This window comes from Juglans microcarpa x Juglans regia, chromosome 1S, assembly GCF_004785595.1.
Source record: "Juglans microcarpa x Juglans regia isolate MS1-56 chromosome 1S, Jm3101_v1.0, whole genome shotgun sequence".
NCBI classification, from domain to species: domain Eukaryota; kingdom Viridiplantae; phylum Streptophyta; class Magnoliopsida; order Fagales; family Juglandaceae; genus Juglans; species Juglans microcarpa x Juglans regia.
In genome coordinates this window covers 21,986,730-22,009,142 of record NC_054595.1, presented here as the reverse complement: position 1 = coordinate 22,009,142, position 22,413 = coordinate 21,986,730, and the positions used below count along the sequence as shown (strand labels likewise).

The 22,413-nt window shown below is 37.1% G+C and overlaps 2 protein-coding genes across 4 annotated transcripts; one reads left to right on the top strand and one right to left on the bottom strand.

The window, feature by feature from the left end:
- The first annotated feature begins 1,461 nt into the window (after nt 1-1,461).
- Nucleotides 1,462-2,799, top strand: LOC121245787 (metalloendoproteinase 3-MMP-like). Its single transcript, XM_041143652.1, has one exon. It carries the CDS (start codon nt 1,514-1,516, stop codon nt 2,465-2,467), a length of 954 nt encoding a protein of 317 aa, XP_040999586.1. The 5' UTR covers nt 1,462-1,513; the 3' UTR covers nt 2,468-2,799.
- A 4,726-nt stretch (nt 2,800-7,525) lies between these two features.
- Nucleotides 7,526-12,031, bottom strand: LOC121247539 (kinesin-like protein KIN-10A). Of its 3 annotated transcripts, XM_041145895.1 has the most exons (7): nt 11,198-12,031; nt 10,255-10,410; nt 10,077-10,184; nt 9,844-9,954; nt 9,340-9,753; nt 8,155-9,231; nt 7,526-7,914 (listed from the first exon to the last, which is right to left on the bottom strand). In XM_041145895.1, the coding sequence occupies exons 1-7, from the start codon at nt 11,831-11,833 to the stop codon at nt 7,627-7,629; spliced, it is 2,790 nt and encodes a 929-aa protein (XP_041001829.1). In that variant the 5' UTR covers nt 11,834-12,031; the 3' UTR covers nt 7,526-7,626. The 3 variants fall into 3 exon arrangements, with proteins under 3 accessions (XP_041001829.1, XP_041001828.1, XP_041001827.1); XM_041145894.1 differs by having other exon boundaries at nt 8,155-9,698; nt 9,894-9,954; XM_041145893.1 differs by having other exon boundaries at nt 8,155-9,753; nt 11,198-12,030.
- Nucleotides 12,032-22,413: the final 10,382 nt, after the last annotated feature.

Here is a 22,413-nt window from a genome sequence, read left to right as displayed (position 1 = left end):
AAGCGGCAAGTGGTCGGGAAAAAAATTCAAAATCTGATAAGAACGGTGAAAGCGGTGGAAAACAAAAAGGGCAAAAAAACCAGAATCACAGGAATTGGAGAAAGATGAAACCAAAAGCAAGAAAACAAGAAAAAGCTCTCGACAAGAAGACAAGAGACACCCTGAACCAAGAAACATAGACCGCGATCAAAGAAGATGAAAATCACTCTAATACCAAGTGGCAAGCGGTGAAGGCGGTGGGACAAAACAAAAAAGAAAATTCAGAATTTGATAAGAGTGGTGAAACGGTGGAAAACAAAAAAAAAATTAAGAATCACAAGAAAGAAGGAGATTCAGAAGGAAAGAAGGAGATTTCGAAAAGCTGAAGGATCGAAGACTCAAGAAGAAGAGAAGAAAAAGCTCTCGGCAAGAAGACAAGAAAACGAACAACTAACATATACGAGGGACAGAGTGGGAAAATGAATTGAAAATGGAGGATAAAATCGAAAAAAAGAGATGGACGAACACCTGCCTGCTTATTGGCACTTATTATATATAAGATATATATATATATATATATATATATATATATATTTACACACACGTTATAGAATTGTTTTTGGACGTATCTTGGGTGTTTCATTGGTACTTTCTTCGATTGCCTAAAGAAACCATGCATCATGGTCACCCCCAACCATGCACCTTGTGGGTAGCCTAGGCATGTTCACCCAAGGGATGGCCACAAGCTGGTGGTCAACTAGATTAGGTCAGTTACCAAATTGGAGGCCTATGGTGGCTTTCTAATTTTAGTTTTTCAAATTATGGATAATATTTTCTAATCTAAAGTATTGTTTTCTAATTTTATTCTTTTTTTTAAGTTTATTTTTCTATTGTTCTATTTTCAGTTCTTCAAATGTAACATTATTTTCAATATTTTCTTAAAAAATAGTTGATTCTTAATTTATTTTCTAGTTTGTAAAAACATTTGTTTACTGAGGCATGAACAACATTTGTTTACTGAGGCATGAACATGTTAATAGATGATTTTAGAAGCCGATTATGCATTTGTGACACGTCGTTATTTGATTAATCTTGATTTGATAATTAATTCCGACGTGGCCGCCTCCAGTTTTCCATCCCAAAGGAAATGTTTTGTCGCGTATGAAAAGGCCAGGAAAGGCAATGGGAAGAGTATATATGGCTGCCCAACTGCATGACTTGGGTCTTACCTCAATTCCTCATTCATAAACCTTGGGCGTCCTATATATATATATTCCATTATTTGGTCCAAATTAAGTGAATGGAATATTTTACTTGGTCCAAATTATTAACGTATACTTCATGTTAAATTGACTAATATGCCCAAGAAAAATGGGTCTGCTTTCACATTAATTCAGATCACATGCATGATCCCGCCACATATAACATACTAGACACGGTTATTAACAGTCTATAAATAGCATCCAATCCATGAGCCTTCTGCAACATCCATCCCTACACCTTAATTGCTTGATTTCACCATTTAGTAGTACTCATGGCTGCTAAAAGATCTCCCCTCTTCTCCTTGATCACTCTAGGCCTCCTCCTTGCCCTCATTCCTTTCCTTTCTCATGCAACAACTCCACCTCACTCTTCTGACCAAAAAACATCACCCTTTGGATTTCTCAAGCATCTTCAGGGATGCCACAAGGGTGAGAAGCTAGATGGTATCCATGACCTCAAAATGTATCTTGAAAACTTTGGTTATTATCACAAAACCAAAAACAACACCCATGCCAATGATGATGATTTTGATGAACTCCTAGAATCTGCCGTCAAAACATACCAGCAAAATTATCATCTAAAGGCCACTGGAACTTTGGATGCTAAAACAGTATCAAAGATGATGCTGCCTCGTTGTGGCGTAGCAGATATCATCAATGGTACAAACTCGATGCAATCGGGCAAGAAAAAGCATCACCACCGCAAGGGCTCATTTCATACTGTCTCTCATTATAGTTTTATGTCCCCAAGCGCCCCAAAGTGGCCAACCTCAAAGTATCATCTCACCTACGGGTTTCTCCCAGGAACCCCAACTCAAGCCATGAGTCCTGTTGCACAAGCTTTTCGAACGTGGGCAGGAAACACCCACTTCACGTTCTCTCAGGCTCAAGCCTTGTCAAACGCAGATATTACTATTGGTTTTGGTAGTAGGGATCATGGAGACGGGAAAGAAAATGCTTTTGATGGAACTGGTGGAACCCTTGCTCATGCATTTGCTCCAACAGATGGAAGATTCCATTATGATGCAGATGAGCCCTGGAGTGTGGGTGCTACCCCGGGTGCATATGACTTGGAGACAGTTGCTTTGCATGAAATTGGGCACCTTCTTGGACTCGGGCATAGCTCAGTTCAAGGAGCAATCATGGAACCCAGAATCTCTCCAGGAGTGACTAAAGGCTTGCATGCAGATGATATTGCAGGAATTAAAGCCTTATATAATGTTTGAGAAATGTCTAAGAATTTAATGGGAATACATTATTATAGAATAAAGCATTTGTTGCTTATAAAATAATCTACGACGATGATCGAAGTAGGTGACATTGTTTTGGCAAGAAGATCAGGGATATAGTTTAATAAATTAGCTGTTAAGATTTATGTCTAAAACATTAGTTTGAATTTTCACCTTATTAATAAAGTCAAATTTAGATAATCGTGAATATATATCTTTTTTGGGCAATTATAACTCCTGAGATGAATTGATTTGCTCAGTTATAATGTATGGTAATTAGGTGCATTTTATTTTCTTACTTGCATGGTGGTTTAGTTGAAAATTAATGAGTTGGAATGGTTGAGGACAATTGTCAAATTTTCATGGATCTTGCCTCAGTACGCCTAGTTATAGATTTTCGGATGTTAGAAATTAAGAGTACCAAAGGCTCATTTTCCATAAAAATAAAAAATCAGAGCACCACCAGCTTTGAGCTGGTCTTGGACGCCCTTGAGCCTGTGATGATCATATCCCTTTTGATATCCCAAAAGAAGCTTGTGAACTAAAAAGGGTGATGGTTTTTTTTTAGTTGTGTGAGGATGGAGATCATGAGGCCGAGGACGAGATCAGTACGTGAAGGCCGAGAAAAGGGAAAGATGCTAGAAATATTATGAAATGCGAACAATTTAAGGAGATGCAAGGAAAAAAAAATTAAACTGGAAAACTAATAATGAAAAACACAAAATAATAACAAATCTAAAAGAAAAATAATATGTACTCAAGATTATATATTAATTACTAGCTATAGTTTGGAATATTTAAGATCCACTGAGAGATTACATGCATAGAAGTAAGCTGCGAGAGAGGGGCTTGGCTGGCTTGGCTGACGATGGTAGAGGTGGATGGTGACGGTGGGTTGACGGCGGCGTGCAGTGATTGCTACGTGGAGGCATGAAGAGTAGAGATCGGAGGAGAGTAGAGAATGGAGGGAAGAGAGAGATGGGAGGGAAAAAAGTGAGGGAATAGGTGTTTTAGCGCCAAGTGCTTAAAATTCATTTTTTGCAACTAAATTTACATTGCTAGAAAAGCAAATAACTTTTGGTTTTTGATTAATGCGGCGATTTTTTCTGTCGCAAAATGTAAACAAATCACCGCAAATGACCAGTTTCGAACCTTAATGTAAAAACTCCACGACGACATCAAAAGCGCTGGAATTAAAGGCTTTTTACGGCGATTTTAATTGGACGCAAATAAATAGTTTTTTCCCAGCAAATAAGTTTTGCCGAAAAACTTATAAAATTTTATGCTGAAAATGGAACTTACTTGTTTTCGACGAGTTCAAGAATGGTTGGAACAGACTATTTGTGGCGACTAAAATTTGCTGGAAATAGTCTTGTACAGATTTTTATGAATTTTGTAAAAGACTATTTCTGGCGCTTTTTAATCGCCGCTAATAACCATTAATTGGCTGCATATGACTTTTATGACAACAAGGTTCGCCGCAAAAAGAATCTATTGGTGGGATTTTCCTATTCGATAGAAATAAGATGTCGCTACAGTAACAATATTTTGCAACGACATAAAATTGCCGCAAATAGTACTTATTTGTGGCGATCTTAAAATCGCTGAAGATAGCCTATTTTCTTGTAGTGATTACACTCTAATAATTGTCAATGTATGGATAGTTTCAACCTTAATAATTATTAGGACAAAAAAAATAATTAATATTAGGGTTTACGTTGAAAAATAAATGGGATCCATTCATACTCTTTTCCATCTTTGTGCACAAAATGTTTTTTCGACCAAAATATTTTTTTTCCGTCTTTGTGCACAAAATGTTTCGTCTTAAAAGAAGTAAATTTTGTCACAACAAATTCTGTAGTTTCCATACGAGGAGCATATATGGTCTACAGATATCGTTGCATGATATGATAACATACTCCATATCTATTCCTAATGAAAAATACTATTCTGCTATCTTTTTAATCATTAGCCTTTAATCGTGGCATCAAATAATTAAGAGAAAATTAAAATATAACAAGTAGGTTTTCAATTATTTAATTTCACACTAAAAAATAATAAATGAATTACTTTTAAATTACACAAAAGTAAATTCACAAACTAACGTGACTTAATATAATACGTCAGATTGTAAAGTTACGTTTTTTATAAAATAAATCTAACAGATCACATAAAACTACATCAATTTATGGATTGATTTGTGACGCCCCGACTCCCACGTATAGGGACGCGAGAATCGTGACATCGGGATGATAACAACATGGGTCACGCATCCCAACGAAATGTGCCCAAGTGTGTGCAACATGCAAAAGTGTACAACAAAAATCACAGCGGATAATATAATAAGTCAACTAAGTACCAGAAATTTAAATACAGGTATCCAAAATAATTTATCTTTAAAAAAAATTATACAGTCATCCCAAATATATTACAAAAGATAAATACATAAAAGACTAGGATAATAAATATCGATGCACGAGAGCAATCCCAGATCGCTCTCCCAATGGAGCCAAAGCCTAAGACTCATCATCCTCATCTGTATCAAAATCTGCAATACCATAAAACGGTACCGCAGGTAAGTAATAATCCAAACAACCCTCGAGATAAAAACGCATTAAAGCAACCAACTAACAAATCCCAAAACCTCATTTTTCCTGAAAACACGTACTTTTCTAACACACGCTAAAAATCCCATTTTTAGCCAAAACATATAATCCAACATTTTTTCAAAAAATGATTTACACAAAACTCAACAATTTATTGGACACTGTAGGCGGGAATCACAGGTGGGACTATACCACCATCCCTGCTTACCACCATCCCTACCGTGTGCACCGTAGGCGGGAATCACAGGCCGGACACAACCACCATCCCTGCTTACCACCATCCCTATCGCGTGCAACGTAGGTGGGAATCACAGGCGGGACTCTACCACCGTCCCTGCTTACCACCATCCCTACAGTCTCTTTTCCTTTTTCTCAAACCAGTCAATCCAGTCGTTTCAAACACACCCAAAAATCATTTCTCACATGAAAATTTAGTTTTCAAATAAACACATGAACATGTATGCAATCATGCGAAAATCCAGTTTTCAATTACAAACATGAACATGCGTGCAAATGCAGTGAACAAGACACGATACCAATATCCAACAAATGTCAACACAATCCAATTACAAACCAAACATACAATCAACTCCGTCCGCAATCCATCCGACCCCCAAACTCCTCGAACTCAGTCCGGCATAACCAACCAGTTCACAGTTAAAATGAGTTAGTGCAAAAATACATTTAAATCACGAAAATTCTTTGAGAAAATACTTACAGCGCTATAAAGCAATTTCCGAAGGATCACAAAGCTGCAAGAAGTGACGTCTGAGCAACGCAACAGTGTAAAATACACTGTGGCCGTGGGTCACAAATACCCACTTTCAAACGGAGGCAAACGAAGACCCAAGATTGATAGGGTAGGGCCTAGGGAGGTCGGTGAAGCTAGTGGTGGTGGTGGTTTGCCGTGGGTGACGGCACAAATGGTGGTTTTAGGCCGAAAATGCCGAAATTGGAGATAGGCTTCGTTGTGCTTCACCGGTGACGGATCGGAGGTGGGGTTGGGTCCAATGGGTTGCCAAGAGGTTGGGGATGAAGTGGTGTGAAGATGGTGGCCGGAGGTGGCACGACGGCGACGCTGGAGCGAAAGTGGCGCCGCGGCTTTGAAGAGCTGGTGGTGGTTAACGGCGGTGCGGATGGAGGTGAGGTTGGTGGGGTGAGGTCGCCGGCCGATGGGGAGCAGGATAGGGTGGGCGGTGTCGCGCACGGCGGCGCGACGGCGACGGGCTGGGTGAGGAACGATTGCACGGCGAGAGAGAGAGAGAGAGAGAGAGAGAGAGAGAGAGAGAGAGTGAGTGTGTCGCGCGCGGGAGATGGCCGAAGGAGAAATAAGGGGGAAAAGAAAAGAAAGGGAAAAGAAAAGGAGGAAAGAAAAATAGAAGGAAAAGAAATGAGGTCCAATCCTCATAACTTAGGTCAGAAAAATGATCCAACGGAGACGATTTTAAAACCATAAGTTCAATAAAATAATTCAAACGTAATGGTAAAGTCAAATTGAAATAATTAAATCACACAGTAATTAATTTAAATATTAAAAGCAATTTAAATGCATAACAATAAATACATATTAGGAAAGCACATAAAAATAATTTTCACCAAATTAAAATCATAGAAATAAACTCACTAAAAAAAAATCCAACCAATTTTAAAATAAGAAAATAAATTTTTGAACAATCAAAAATAATTCTTCAGTAAAAATATACTAAAATATGGAGTGTTACATGATTTACTTTTGTATAATCTTTTTATATCTGTAGCGCTTCTCTTATATATTCTAGATATCAGTAATCTAGAAAATGCACCCAAGACTATAAAAGCTAAAGAAACTTGTATATGCAGATGTATATGCATTATTGGCCAGTAGTTATTATCATTATTATTACCATAATCTTTTTGTACAAGTATTTTATAACCCAAAAAACCTGTATATGGTATGGGATCATGCCCTGACTGAAAAATCAAACTCATACACTATAGAGCTCAAAAGGATGAAACGGACACCAATGTCGCTGGTATTTTAAACTTTTAACACCTGTTGTATCCAGCAGATAGTTAGAGAAGGGTGAGAATTTCTTTACTAATTATGTTAAAATAGTTGGGAAAAAAACCACCGGATTTGCATAGTCCCTTTCTAACACTCAACACCTCAAAAACTAGATAAAAATAAAGAGTTATTCTACAAGGAAACCTTATGTGATATCACACACCTCTACCTAACTACCATGTGATTTGATATTTTTGTCCTTATATTTAAACATACACATATTTAAACATTAAGAAAGAATGATAAAAATAACAAATCACGTATTGATTAGGTAGAGGTGTGTGGTGTAAGATTTTCATTTAGAATTTCTCAAAAATAAAAGTCAGATTTTACTAGGACGTGGAATCATCAGATTCATATCCAAACTCAGAGAAACAGTTCATAGGTAGTGGCAGAAAGGAGATCTGAGAAAGAACATTTAACTATTAACACACTAAGGTACAATGTTAGCCTACTATAATACAAAGGTATGCGCGTCACAACCCTGTTTGAAAGTTCACACGTGACTAAAGTTGCTCAAACGGATGCCTTCGATCAGTAATATAGGGGGTGGAACTGTAGTTTGGTGATAAACTGTCACCTGGCTGCCAGCAGCGGGAGTTTGGGGTGAGTGGCAATTTGTTCTCTAGTGGCCTCAATGGGAGCGGACTTTGTGAAAGATGACTAGGGCATTGTACTCCCTTTGCTGATCTCAAGCAAGCTAAGTGGCCATTCACCTTCTTGTTGCAAAGGGGAAGTTTGATGGCCTGTATCAGTCCTTCCTTCTCCCTTGGAACTGGAGCTCCAGTCTGGTCCTGTATATGCACACCCAATACAGAGTACAATTAATCTAGAAGTCCTTATGCTCTGTTTGATTTATTGGATATTGTAGGGAAAGAAAGAAAACAGGTTGAAAAATTACTCAATGACAATATCTTCTAAGCAATCTAATTGAAAATAGTTTTAAGAAAAGGACTTGTTGTGTATACGGGTTTCTGCATTTTTTGAACAAGTTTAGAATGCTAAAAAATAGAGCCAACTTTAATGTAACATACACCGAGCACAAGAAAAGTGAATGCTTGATTGTCTGAACCAAGATGGATTTCAATCAACTTCCTCAAGTCAGCAAGGCTTGCGTCCTTTACCACCTTCAGTGTGGTAATGAACTTTCCTGGATTTTCCCTGGAAGCCTCCCATTTCACATGGACGTCAATCTGTGCATTGTTGCCATCATATGAGGGGTTGTAGTTCTCCTTTGAAGCCAAAGCCATATCATTAAATACTGGTTTGTTCAACTGTGATTCTGCCAACTTCTGCTCATTCACTTCTTTAACTGATGTAAGTGGCTCTACAGTAGGTACCTGACTTGTTGCTACAAATCCTGGAATGGGCACGCTTTTCTGGACCTCCAAATTTTCCTTACTTAAATTCACTACAGAATCCTCCCCATTTTTCATTACTGGAGATGATTGAGGATCGGAGGTTCCAGCGCTCCTTTTGGGTACTGGGTTTCTGATGTGTTGAGACAGCTCTCTGTGATTACCACAAAGCGTGAATATGTTTTGGATTCTCAATCGTCTAGAAGAGGCAGATTCCTTAGCATTTTCTGGTTCGCTTATTGATTCTGACCCCATAAACCTATCCTCTAATGCATCCTTCAGATAGTCTTTTATCCTTGGACTTCTGCTCCGCTGAGTTTGTGTCCGCTCAAATCTGATTGCAGAGCTACACTGATCGACGGTACATACCTTTTCCTCTATGATTTCTTTGTCCACTTCTTCATCTAACACTCTCTCCTCCTGTTCTTCCTCCCCTTCTTCTTCCTCGAATACCGTGCTTAAACATACCTTGTCCCCCAATTTTGTTGCAAAAATAGCATGATCCACTGGGTGAGAATGATCCAAAATACCTTGGATTCCAGCAGGTTTACAAACAAATCCGCCAACATGTTTCACCTCATGAATAACTGGTTCTTGGTCATCCATGTCCAAATCCATTGATTTTACCATTCCTGGGTCCTCATTGGTATATATCCGCAATAATCTTTTGGCAAATCCACTTCCATCCATGTCCTTTGATGCACTTTCATCACCACTTGCATCCCTTGAATGGCATAGCTCAGACTCAATCTCCTCCAACCTCTGTCTCAGGATTTCAACTTCCTTTTGTTGCTGCAATATCCTTTCTTCCATTCTTCTCCTTTCTAATTCAACGAACTCATTGGTCATTCGTTGGCACTCCTCCAATTTCTTTTCTAGCTCATGTTTCAGAATCTGAGTCCTCTCATTCACCTTTAAGTTGATCTCCTCCTCACTTGCTCCAGATTGCTCAAGTCTAGCTCTCAGTGCAGCAACTTCTTCTTCTTTCTTCAAGAGCTCTTTGTGTGCTTCATTTCGCTCTTTCTCTCTTAGTTTGTTCTCCCGTTGTAGCTTCAAGATAAATTCATCCATGGCAGCAATCCTTGATCCCAAAATGACTGCAGATGAAGAATCTTCAGTGCCAATTTTATTCTTAATTGCCATATGAGGGCCACGGACAATACATTTTGCTTTTGCTCCATATTCAAGGGTGGAGATCGTCTTATGTATCTCCTTCGGATCTGGGCTTGCACAGAGTATCATTAAAATTTTTGATTTGTCATCCTCAAAAGAATCCTAGACAGAAAGAGCATAAAACCTAATTAATAAAACTTCATATAAACCATCTAAACAACCATGAGTGAAACTAATATGAAGAGTAGTTACCTGCAGAAGCATGGTCAATTTGCTATCTCTAAATGGCACATGAGAATCACCATTTGCAATGGATTCAACCACTCTTTTCAATGCTATGTTTCCTTGGTTGATTTTTGCTGTCTGAGATTTCAATGGAAATACAGAAATCATCGTTTTGCACCTCTGAGATCATTACTAAAGAAAATATAGAAAAAGAACAGCGAACAGTGAAGATATATAAACACAGTTTTGATGAATCTTACCTGCATTTTTGCCTCGAATCCAATTTGACCAGCCTGCTCAATATTTTCAGATCCCGCCATGTCTACAAGCATCAGGCGTCCTCCCACTGTTGGGACATCAAGGATTATCTGTACAGATTTGCAAAGCATGTGAATTCCAACCACTTATAAGATAAGCAAAATCTAAAGGAACTATTACCATGCAGTGGCTTCGAGAACTTCTATCATTACAGAGGGTACTTCTAACAATCCTTCGCTTCTCCACTTTTTGTATCTCTTTCGAAATCTTTCCGGCATCATTTCCTGAAATATACGCTGCATTCTTTGCCTTCTTTCCCATTACTTCAAGTTTCACCTACAAATAAAGAATTACATATTTCCCGACAAAGATCCACATCGAGTCACTTAGATTTCATCATTTCAAATATATCACTAGAAGATGAGCCACTCCTATAAGGGTCTCTGTGTTCCTACAGTAAAAACTTGACCCGCTGACGTCAGCATGCTCCTTGATTATTGGATCATTCAAATAAACGAAGCCACTCAGAATCTTAATGAATATACCTGCATTCTTGTATTGAATTAGCATCGTCTTTCATGGTTTACTCCAATAATCAAGGAGCTGCGTGTGTGTGTGTGGGAGAGAGAGAGAGAGAGAATGGGATAGAAGGTATGCTCTTCATTCAAGACTAGCCAGTGGATGCATGAATAACTTACCAATGAGAAGCGAAAAATAAAATAAAATAAAATAAAATAACTCAACAGAGCTGACCTAGTTATTTAATCCAATGTAAGATTTTAAAGAAACAAAAATACAATTGATACACGGACCTAGTGTCGTACACACACTTTATTCTCCTGATTCATTATACCGAATAATTAACAGCCGTAAGACCTACAATATTAATAAAAACCTCAAATAACAGTAGTTGAGTATCTATTAAGGAAAAAAAGATAATATAGATTAAAATATCCACCTAATGTAATCCCAACAAAGGAAATCCAAAACCAAAATTCAAGAAATGATGCTTTCAAGAATCAGCAAGCAACTGCAGATTTAAACACAACAAAGCATGTCTCAAGTCCAATCGACAAGAATACAATTAGCACCAAAAAAATCAAAGAAGCTGAGAGAATATTACCTTGGATGCACTGCCCTTCGGCCATCCAAGGCCTAATCCTCCCCCACCATTGCTCGACAAAAGATCATAAATTTCTTCGTTATAAATCTCCAAGACCGTAACTTGCACAAACGTTCCAAGCGCGCCGTTGGAATCAACTTCTTCCTCCGCATCCCCAAGAATATCCCTCAAAGACCGGTACACAATCCCCGGCTGCTTCAAGCACCCAAACATTGTGTGACTCTTGCCCGAACCAGTCGGCCCGTACATCATTATCGTACATTTGTCCCCTAACTTCACACTGCTAATCCTGGACTCCACGAACTTCTTGTAAAAGACATCAAGGTCCTCTTCTTCTGACAAAGAAACCCCATCGAAGCAAAAGTCCCGGTAGCCAAAATCAGCCCGAACCCGGATAGAGTGGTTGTTGGAATTGATGTGCAAAACCGAAGCGGCTTTGTCTTTTCGATCCGGGTGGTCGCGGATCCGGCCAATTACTTCGACCGGGTGGTCTTGTGGGGTTTCTTTGGGCGCTGCGTTCAGATTCGGAGAACGATTTGTTTTTGTGGCATTGAAATGAATGCGAAGCTTCGATTGTGGAGTCTTCATATGGGTCTGGTGGGTTTGGTTTGCTTTAGAAGATGGCGTAGGAGCCATATGAAAGAGAACCCAGACTCGATAGAGAGAACAAGCTCGATTTGGGAATTCTTGAGAGCAGAGAGAGAAAGAGAGTGGTAGGAATCTGAAACGAGTTTTTGAAGTTTAAACCAAAATCTAGCCGTTACTTCCTAACGTCTATTCTTTTTTTTTTTTTTTTTTTTTTTTTTTGGCATCACAGTACTCGTGGAAGATCACTATTCCAGCAAGAGAATCGAGTCTTGAAAATGGATAATGATAGTTTACAACATCCTACAATTTATTTATTATTTTATTAATTTTATTAATTTATTTAATATTATTTTTATTTAATGATTAAAGAAGAGATTATTAGTAAAGTTGTATATTTTTATAATTTTCTCTTAATGATTAAAAATGTTAAAAAAATATTTAAAAAAATAAAAATTTCAAATACATTATATTGTAACAAATGGACAGCAGGAATTAATAAGCCTGTTATTATCCCTTGAAAATTAGTGGGTAATGATTTTGGTCTTATCACAACATAATATATAATTAAAATTGTCTGCATAAGTAATCATTTTAATTAACATAGCATATTGAGATACGACGATAATACCACGTGTAAATATTCTAAGAATGTTTAATAAATATTTTAAATTCTTAGGTTCAATCATAAATTATTATGAAAATTTATTAAAAGATTTATTTTATTCACAAGTTGGTATGTAGAGTATACTATTCACATCACTTAAGTAGTATTTATTTGACATAATTTGATTTGAGAGATAAATTTTATAATTTGAGTTTTACAAATAAAATATTACTATTTAACTTATGTTTATGGTGTGTTTTACACACTACTTAAGAATAGAATTTTCCTTTTTAAAAAAGAAAAAATTACCACGTGAAGATTCAACAATATTTTGAAATCTAAAAGTAACATAATATTTTGATTTATTTAAATTTTTTAAACTAAAAATCAAACAATATAATAGGATTATGCAAAAATTTGAAAATTCAATTTGGTACTAACTCCGCAACATCGGAGTCGGAGCTCCAATAAAAATGAGTTAGAGTTGAAGGTTTTTTTGTTAGTTTAGTTGGGGTCGAAGTTGGATCTGTTGTCTGACCAACTTCAACTCCGACCTTCAACTCTATCATCTGACATCCACCTCTGACTTAAACCTTCGGCTCCGATATTAGTACACAGGTTATAAAATATGTATTATTTATATATTTATCATATATACTCATATAAAAAGTCTATAACTTATATAGTGAAATTCAATATTATAGTAGTATGAGTTAATTATTATAAAATAATATACTTGTATTATAATATAAATAGACTAATAGTCTAATATATGTACACATCATAGTATTATTATCGTATATAGTCAAAATAGAAATAATATACCTGACTAGTTAATAGTGAATAATATGTAATATTCTAATATAATAACATATAATAATTAGAAATAGGTATGTAATAGTATAGTATAATAATATATAATTAGATACTAATAAATTAATAATTGCTAATAATTAATACTAACAATTAACTTTAATGTTTAAACAAATTATAAACTTAAGTCACATGGGCTTTATATAGAGCCCATTGCATGAGTAAGAAGCTTAAAAGCTATGTAGGCTTTAAATATTTAAGGTATTTTTAATGGTTGGGCCCAAAATATAGACTTGACCATTACATCAATCCAAAAATTGGGGTTAAAATAGAGCCCACTAAAATAGGCCCAAAACATGTACGTATCAATTGCAAGGCCCAAATCCAACATCTGATCTAACAGTCTAACACTACCCTTAGACTTGGTTTGGATAGAGAGATGATTCAATCTCATTTCATCTTATTTCAATATCCAAACACTACAAACATAAACACTCTTCAATTTTAACTTTTCAAATTTTTCATATAATCATTACTTAATTATTATAATTTTCACAAACTTCCAAACAAAACTAAAAAACAATTCAACTTTTGTTTTGAGATTTGAAATGAATTATCTATTATATTTTGTATAAGAGTTTGAAAAAGTTGTAATGATTATAAGAGATGAAATGATATGAGATAGTTTGATTTTGTATAATCAAATCAGTCATTACAAATCATCTCAATTCATTTTATCTCAAGTCACTATCCAAACTAGGCTAAATTTGGTCACCTTAGAGGTGTTGGCCCATTGGGGTTGATCTCTGGTCACCCTAGCCTAGAGTTGTTGAGGCACGTTGAAGACCATCTCATGTGGGATGAATAGAACTATCCATGAATAGAACTATCCATGTATATATATATATATATATATATATATATATATATATATATATATATATATTAAGGAAATGATATTTGTAATCATAAGGTTTGCAAGTCTTACATATTGATTTTGAAAAAGAGGTTTAAGTCTAGGACCCATATGAAAAAATTAATGACAGACCCTGCTTTTTTCAAATAGTTGCATAAGGCTTACACATATTAAAACTGTATTTAGCATTTTTTATATGAAACCCATGTATTTTGTAATTTATGTGTTTATAGATTTGATTAAGTGTGAATGAGTTTTTTTAGTCATTAGTAAAATAGTTGATGTCTTAACTTTGGATTGGAAGGCTTTTTTTTTTTTTTTAAGAATCTTTTGATTTAAGGGTACACAAGATCTTATGTACACGAGCTTCTAATGGAATATAAATTCTTCTCGAAAAGGCCATTGAGCTTGATTAATTTGTTGAATTTATATTTCATAAATCATATCTCAAATTCTTTATTAATTACTTGTAGTTGTAATTTTTTAGAAATACAATCATTTATTATTTTTATTTTATCATTCTTAATTATATTTATTAATGTGGTTTATTTTAAATTACTATTTATTCAAATAAATTATCTCACACTTTATTTTAAATTCAATCCTTTTCTAACAAAATTAATGAACATGGATCTTCATGTAAGTAGCATGGCCCTCTTCTAAGTTCTAACCACACTTTTATGGGTCCTTCTCTCGCTCTAGAGAACGAGTGAGGTTTGAGTATCCTTGCCTATGTGAGGGTATTAGTCTCTTCTTGTGAGAGACCTGAGTGTTTTTCTTTGAGTGCATAGTAATGGAGGGAGAGGAGTTAGCAAGGAGATGGGAGAACCGTACTCTGTCAACGGAGGAAAATGCAATTTTTCTAGTTCCTCCTGATGAAGTGAAGGAGGGTGTTTTACGTGGAAAATTTTGCGTTGTAGGGGGGGTGATGGCTGAGAAGGGTTTGAATAGTGAAGCCTTCTGAGTGACCATGTCACAAATATGGAGATTGGAGGGATGGGTGAAATTCAAGGACTTGGGTGATCATCGTTTCTTAATTGAATTCCAGTTCCTTGCAGATAAGGATAGAGTCCTTGGTGCGCGTCTGTGGTTTTTTGATAGGAATCTAGTCTCCTTTCAAGAGCTTGGTGAATCTATCCTATTGAACATGGGGAAATTCCAGTTTGAACCTTTTTGGATTCAACTGCATGGACTACCTCTGACTGTTATGAATGTAGATTTTGGTAAGAAGTTTGTTGCATCGTTTGGCCATGTGATTCGTGTTGATTCTAACTTGGATGGCATGGCATGGGGCAAATGCATGAGGGTACGTGTGGCAGTTGATTTGAACAAACCTTTGTTACATGAAAAATGGTTGCAGTTGGAGAACCAGAAGTTTTGGGTCTCAATAAAGTATGAACGATTGCAATCCTTTTGTTTTCATTGTGGTATCTTACCTCACAAAGCAAAAGTGCGTCAATCACAGAGAGATGCTGATCATGATGGAGAATCCAAACCAATGCAGTTTGGACCATGGCTGAGGGCTCAACCGATGAACTCAAAGGTCTTCGAAGTTGGAAAGTACAGTAGTGCAACAAGGGATAAACACCATCCAAGGCGGCAGCAGGCTGAGGCCCCTGGAGAGACCCTTCATGAGGAACCTAATTTTGGAAAGAAACATGATCAGGAGCATTTCACGGACCTCCCAGCTAAGGTAGATGCTGAGGTGAATAAGTCAAAAGGAAACTCTGATTGCTCTAAGGATGGTAATTTCCTAAAGGGGGGATTTGGCTGCGCCATTAGAGGGAGCTTTTTCAACATGTGATATGCAAACATATTTTTCATTTTTTGAATCTAAGGTGGCTCCTGAGCAGGGTTTTCAATTCAAAGCGGGATGTGAGCCACTTAAATCTGATTTGGTAAGTGTTTCTAATCATATCACCCCTCCCTTAAGGGTTTCACCCCAAGAGCAGAATGGGACTTCTGTCTCTGAGCTGGCGTTAATAAAAACTGAAAAGCCCCAAACGAAGAGGGTCACGTGGGAAAGAAGGGCTAGGGAGTTGAATCAAAATGGGCCAGTTAGTCTGGGGATGGCAACTCGAGATAGAAGGAAAAGAGGGGTTAATACTCAAGTGAATGTAGTTGAACCCGAAAAGAGGAAAAGAGTTGTTACTAATGTTATGCAAACAGATTTGAATCTGAGTTGGTGGATGCTGCTCCACCAACAACAATAGGCCTTAGTTGGAACTTGAAACTGTAGGGGGCTTGGGAACCCACGTACAGTTAGAGAACTTCACTTTTTAATGAAGACTAAATGGCCCTAGTTTGTTTTCTTGATGGAAACAAAATGTGGAAGGAGAAGGGTGGAAGTAGTAAGGAATAAACTGGGATTTGACTCCAGCTTGTAGTTGATAGTAAAGGTTTTAGTGGTGGTCTTGCGTTCTTATGGAATAGTACTATTGATTTCACACTTGAGTCTTTTTCTCAACACCATATTTCTATGAGCTTGAAACATGAAAGCTCAACAAAAGAGGTGTTGTTTTCTAGTTTTTATGGCTCTCCAATTACTGCTAGCAGGCCAGATAGTTGGAAGTTATTGAAGATTATGAGACCTAAGACTGAGCAGGCATGGTTTTGTTTTGGAGATTTTAATGAAATCTTACATCATCATGAGAAGTATGGGGCAGCCTGTCGACCTTATCAACAAATGGAACTGTTTAGAGAAACGGTGGATTTTTGTGGCTTAAGTGACTTAGGTTTTCTTGGGCCTAAGTTCACCTGGTGTAACAACAGAGAGGGAGCCCAATTCACCAAGGAGAGACTTGACCGTGTTTTTGGGAATCTCTTAAGGACTAAATTGTTTGTTCACTGTAGTATTCAGGCCCTTGTAGCCCAAACTTCAGACCATAGCCCTATTTTGATGTCTCTACAGAGTGGGGGGATGGGTGTGCATCATGAGGGAAGGGGTAGGGAGAAGCTCTTCAGATTTGAAGCCAGCTGAAATTTACAAGAGGAGTGTAGCAGCCTAATCCAATCAAGTTGGTCAGCCCAGTCTTCTCAGCAGGGCTTTTCTTTGAGCTCAATTCAGAGAAACCTCAGTAAGTGCAAGGACTCTCTAGTTGCGTGGAGTAAAATTTCTCTTCATAAACAAAGAAAGGCCACACAATCTAAGCTGAACCAGCTATCTTCTCTGTAGAACTCTAACAAGGGATCTGATAATGTGGAAATCAAGAACCTTCAAAAGGATATTGATAGATTATTGGAAGAGGAAAATGTCAAATGGCAGCAAAGGGCCAAGCAGAATTGGTTGAGAGATGGAGACAGGAATTCAAAGTTTTTCCATAGGTGTGCTAACCAAAGAAGGAAGACCAATGAGATTACTAAATTGGTTCTTGATGATGGCAGAATGATCAATGAAATGGAAGGTATTGCTGAGGCTTTCTGTCAGCATTACCTAGCCTTTTTCTCTTATTTGAATCCTTCTGATCTTGAAGCATGCCTAAGTCATATTCAACCTAGAGTAACTGAGGCCATGAATAATAATCTCTCGAGCCCTTTCACACTTGAGGAAGTCAAGGAAGCATTGTTCCAAATGAACCCTCTGGGCTTTCCAAGCCCTGATGGTTTTTCAGCTATCTTCTACCAATCTCATTGGGGTGTGATAGGAGGTGATGTCACAAAAGTTGTGTTAGAGGTCCTGAACCATGGAGAGGATATAGGGTCCATCAATGACACTTTCATTGTTTTAATCCCCAAACTGAAAAGTCCCCAAACTGTACTGGATTTTAGACCCATCTCTCTCTGCAATGTGCTCTATAAGATTGTTTCTAAAGTGCTGTCCAGCAGACTTAAGAGCATTCTTCCCCAGATCATTTCAACCACACAGAGTACTTTTGTTCCTGGTAGAATGATTCTAGACAATGTAATTGTTGCTTTTGAGGCTTTGCACTCAATGTCTACTAAAGGGAAAGGGCAACAAGGCTACATGGCTGTCAAGTTGGATATGAGCAAGACATATGATAGAGTGGAATGAGTTTTTTTGGAAAAGGCTATGGTGAAGATGGGTTTCAATCCGAGGTGGATCTCTCTGATTGTGAAGTGTATATCCTCAGTTTCTTACTCAATCCTTATAAATGGGGTTCCTCAAGCAAGCTTTGCTCCATCTAGAGGGATTCGACAGGGGATCCTCTCTCCCCATATCTGTTTATACTTGTTTCTGAGGTCCTAAGCAGCTTATTGATTAATCATGCTGAAGCTGTCAAGGATATTCATGACTTTCCTATTTGTAGAGGCAAACTAAGCATTAATCATCTTTTATTTGCAGATGATAGTTTGCTATTTTGTAGAGCTAATGTAATGGAGTGGGCTGCTCTTAACAGGTTGCTGGGCCTCTATGAAAATGCATCAGGACAACAACTCAATAAGTCCAAGACTTCAATATTCTTTAGTGCCAATACAAGAAAAGCTCCCAGAGATTATATCCTAAGCATTGCAGGAACTTGATCCACATCCTACTATGAAACCTACCTTGGCTTACCTGCTCTCATAGGTAGATCCAGGCATGTTGCTTTTAAAGGAATCTTGGACAGGATGAGAAACAGGATTAGCAATTGGAAAACAAAGTTCCTATCACATGCAAGGAAGGAAATCTTATTGAAAGCTGTCATTCAAGCCCTGCCTACTTACTGCATGGGGTTTTTCAAATTACCCAAGTCGCTTCATGAAATTAATAGAGTAATGCATCAATTTTGGTGGGGCCATATGCATAATGAGAAGAAGGTGCATTGGGTTTCTTGGGGACAAATGGGGAAAGCTAAGGGGGCAGGTGGTTTGGGGTTTAGGGACTTTGAGAGTTTCAATATGACTTTGCTAGCAAAGCAAGGTTGGAAACTTATCCAATTTCCTGATTCACTAGCTGCCAAGGTTCTTAAAGTGAAGTATTTTTCCAACAATGATTTTCTTCAGGCCAAAGTGGGAGCTAAGCCATCTTTTATATGGAGAAGTCTTTGTGCTGCAAGAGATCTTATTGAGAAGGGTTCTATATGAAGGATAGGTAATGGTTCGGATACTAAGATCTAGAACTGCAGGTGGCTGCCTTGACCCTCAAGCTATATGGTCCAAACTCCTGTCCAGGTCTTGATTGTAGAAGCTCAAGTTCCTGAACTAATTAATGAGGAGACTCAATAATAGAACCGAGGCTTGGTAGTATCTGTTCTTGTGAATGAGGTTGCTGAAGTTGTTCATAAGATTCCCATAAGTGTTACTGGGGCCAGGGATAGACTCATATGGTTAGGGACAAAGGATGGGCAGTTTACAGTGAAGAGTGCATATCACAAGCAGAATGAGCTGTGGGAATTGCACAAGGGTCAGACTTCTCATCGAGCTAAAAGTTTTAAGGATTGGACCTGTTGTTGGAAGTTTCAAATTCCAAATGTTACTAAAGTTTTCATGTGGAGAGCTTGCCTTGAGTCACTCCTTACTCGACTGAACCTTTATAAGAAAAAAATTGTTGATTCCCCTTTGTGTCCCATTTGTTGTGGAGAAGATGAGTCAGCCACTCATGCTTTATGGAGCTACTCATCAGCCATGGATGTTTGGAGCCAAGGGCCTAAAGTTCTTCAGAAAGGATCTAACTTTGCAGGCAATTTTAAAGATTTGGTGGAATAGTTTATTTCTACTTCTAATCAGTTCTTGATGGAGCTTTTTTCTATGACAACTAGATGCATTTGGTTGGGAATGAATAAGATGATTTTTGAGAATTCCTTTGTGCATCCCACGCATGTTGCAAGACAGGCAGCCATTATTTTGGCAGATTTTAAGGCTGTGTAGTTTGGCTCAAAGCAAGTGATCCAGCAGCCACAAGACCATCTTTCTATATGGGTTCCTCCTCTAGTGAATTTCATTAAAATTAACTAGGATGCAGCCCTAAGTGTTACTAAGAACAGAATTGGGATTGGCTTGGTGGCTCGTGACCATGAGGGCTCCATTTTGGCTACGAAAAAACTGTCAAAATCTGGTGTATTGGATCCCTATTAGCTGAAACTCTTGGTGGCCTTTATGCAGCTAGAATGGCAAAGGAAATTGGGTTGCAAGCATTTGGAAGGTGATTTTCAGATTGTAATTCAAGGCCTTCATAAGCATACTGATCGTTGAGATAGTGTGGGGTTGGTCTTACATGATACTAGAGTAATGTTGTCTAGCTTTAAGAAATGGCAGGTAGTTTTTGTAAGAAGAAGTGACAACCAGGTTGCTCACGATCTAGCTAAGGATTCCCTTGAGCTAGCTGAGGATGTGATTGAACTGGTAGATTGTCCAGTTTTGTAATATATTTTCCTCATTTGTTTCTTGATATCAATGAAGTTTGATACTTTTCTCTAAAAAAAAAAACACACTTTTATGGTGTTAATTAATTACAAGCATCATTGAAATAAGAGTTATTCCATTCTCAAGCGATGTATAGAGTACACTACCCATATCACTGATAAGAATTTATTTATAAGATTTAAATTATAAAATTTATCTTCCATATCAAATTATATCGTATAGACACTTTATTAAATGCATTATCCACACCGTTTTATAAATATAATTTTTCTTAAAATAAAGGATAATCGTATTTGGTGGTGGTCCTTCCTTACTTGAGATGAGCGTTATTCTAGTGGGTCAAATTAGGGGTGATAACATGTGACACAACTCGTGAGTTCAATACGAATATGATATGAAATTAGTGGGTTTGAGTTTGAAATAAATAAGTTCGGACTAAAACGGATTGATCCATTAAGATACAATTAATAAACAGGTCAACCCTCTTAATCCAAAATCAACCCGTAATAACCCTTAAAATTTTATTTCAAAATTACAATTTTAGTATTGTTGGATTGCAATATTGATATTTCTCAATATGCTTATATTTTTTTTGGAATTGTAATTCTTCACCTATGCTCATATTTGTCATTGTTGGATTTGTAATATTAGTTTAATATAGGTTAAAATCTGAAAAATACTTTTTTAGATTAGGTAGTCTTATTATTTTTTATATTTTGTGGCTACTAATAAGTATAGATTTTAAATTTTATGTCAAATTATATTAATCAAGTCAAATATGTTATATGGGTTAGTTCAACCCATTTATATGAAATGGGTTGAAATGAATGTTGTTATGTTAACTAATTTCTAATTAATTATTAAACGGATTAAAACAGGTGACACGACATAACCCGTTATTTAAATGGATCGTGTTAGAGTTTAACGGGTCGTATTGAAGTTGATGTATATAGTTGAATGTCTATAACTTGACACAATTCAAAAAATACGAAATGCCACCCGCCGGTAAAATGGTAAAAATTAAGGCATTGTTTGGTTACACAGATGAAATGAGATGAGATAAAAGTTGAAAGTTGAATAAAATATTGATAGAATATACTTTTTTAATATAATTTTTTTTTGAGATTTAAAAAAGTTGAATTGTTTATTATATTTTGTGTAGAAATTTAAGAAAATTTTAATGATGAGATGATATGAGATAGTTTGAACTGTGTAACCAAATCAGGCCTAAAACTGAAGTTGATTGAAATAAAAAAGGATTTTAATAGGAAAGAGATGGAAATGATTGATTAGGATGTATAATATTACTAAGATGTGATTGAACACTTTGAATATCCATCATCCTCTCTCTAGTTGAAAGCTCTCTCTCCAGTCGAAAGCTCTTACATCGCCTCACCCAAGAGCCTCCTCCGTTCACCGGGGAAGGGGGGGGTGGTTTGGAGCTTTGGCTCCAACCACCTCCTCCCCTCGCCAACTTTCATTTAGCTTTGTTTCTTCTCGTTTTACCTTTTAGTTTTAACTTGTTAGCACCAAAACATGCCGATCTGTCGCTTTTCGGCGATCTATGACTGGCACGCTCCCAGCCATCAACCTCTCTAGATGTCGATCTACTAGAAGATGGAAGAAATCCATCCAATAGTGTAGCGCATACGTCTCAGCTCATTTAGGTATAGGAACTAATAATTATGCAGAATTGTTGGGCTTACTACATGGTCTTTGTATGGCAAAAAACATGGGCATTGAACAGCTTGATGTTGAGCTAGATTCCTTGTTGGTGGTTAAATGGTTTAAGGAGCAGAGGTGTGAAAGCTGGTACTTTGAGGATTATTGGGAGGAAGTCATGGATGTTGCTAAGAATTTATGGGTTCAAGTATCACATATATACATGGAAGGTAATGCTTCGACAGATTTTTTGGCAAGGATGGGAGCAGAAGGGTGTAGCTATCAATGGTGGTCTCCAGTGGATGTTCCTTCTCAACTAAAAGGAATTTT

What these genes read in the sequence shown, in the direction of transcription:
- LOC121245787 (XM_041143652.1), top strand. Translation starts at nt 1,514, where the DNA reads ATGGCTGCTAAAAGATCTCCCCTCTTCTCCTTGATCACTCTAGGCCTC.
- LOC121247539 (XM_041145893.1), bottom strand. Translation starts at nt 11,833, where the DNA reads ATGGCTCCTACGCCATCTTCTAAAGCAAACCAAACCCACCAGACCCAT. An exon ending in CGAAGGGCAGTGCATCCAAG is followed by an intron (nt 10,411 to 11,197) that starts GTAATATTCTCT and finishes CTTTATTTGTAG; the next exon opens with GTGAAACTTGAAGTAATGGG. An exon ending in TCACTTTTCTTGTGCTCGGT is followed by an intron (nt 7,915 to 8,154) that starts GTATGTTACATT and finishes GTGCATATACAG; the next exon opens with GACCAGACTGGAGCTCCAGT.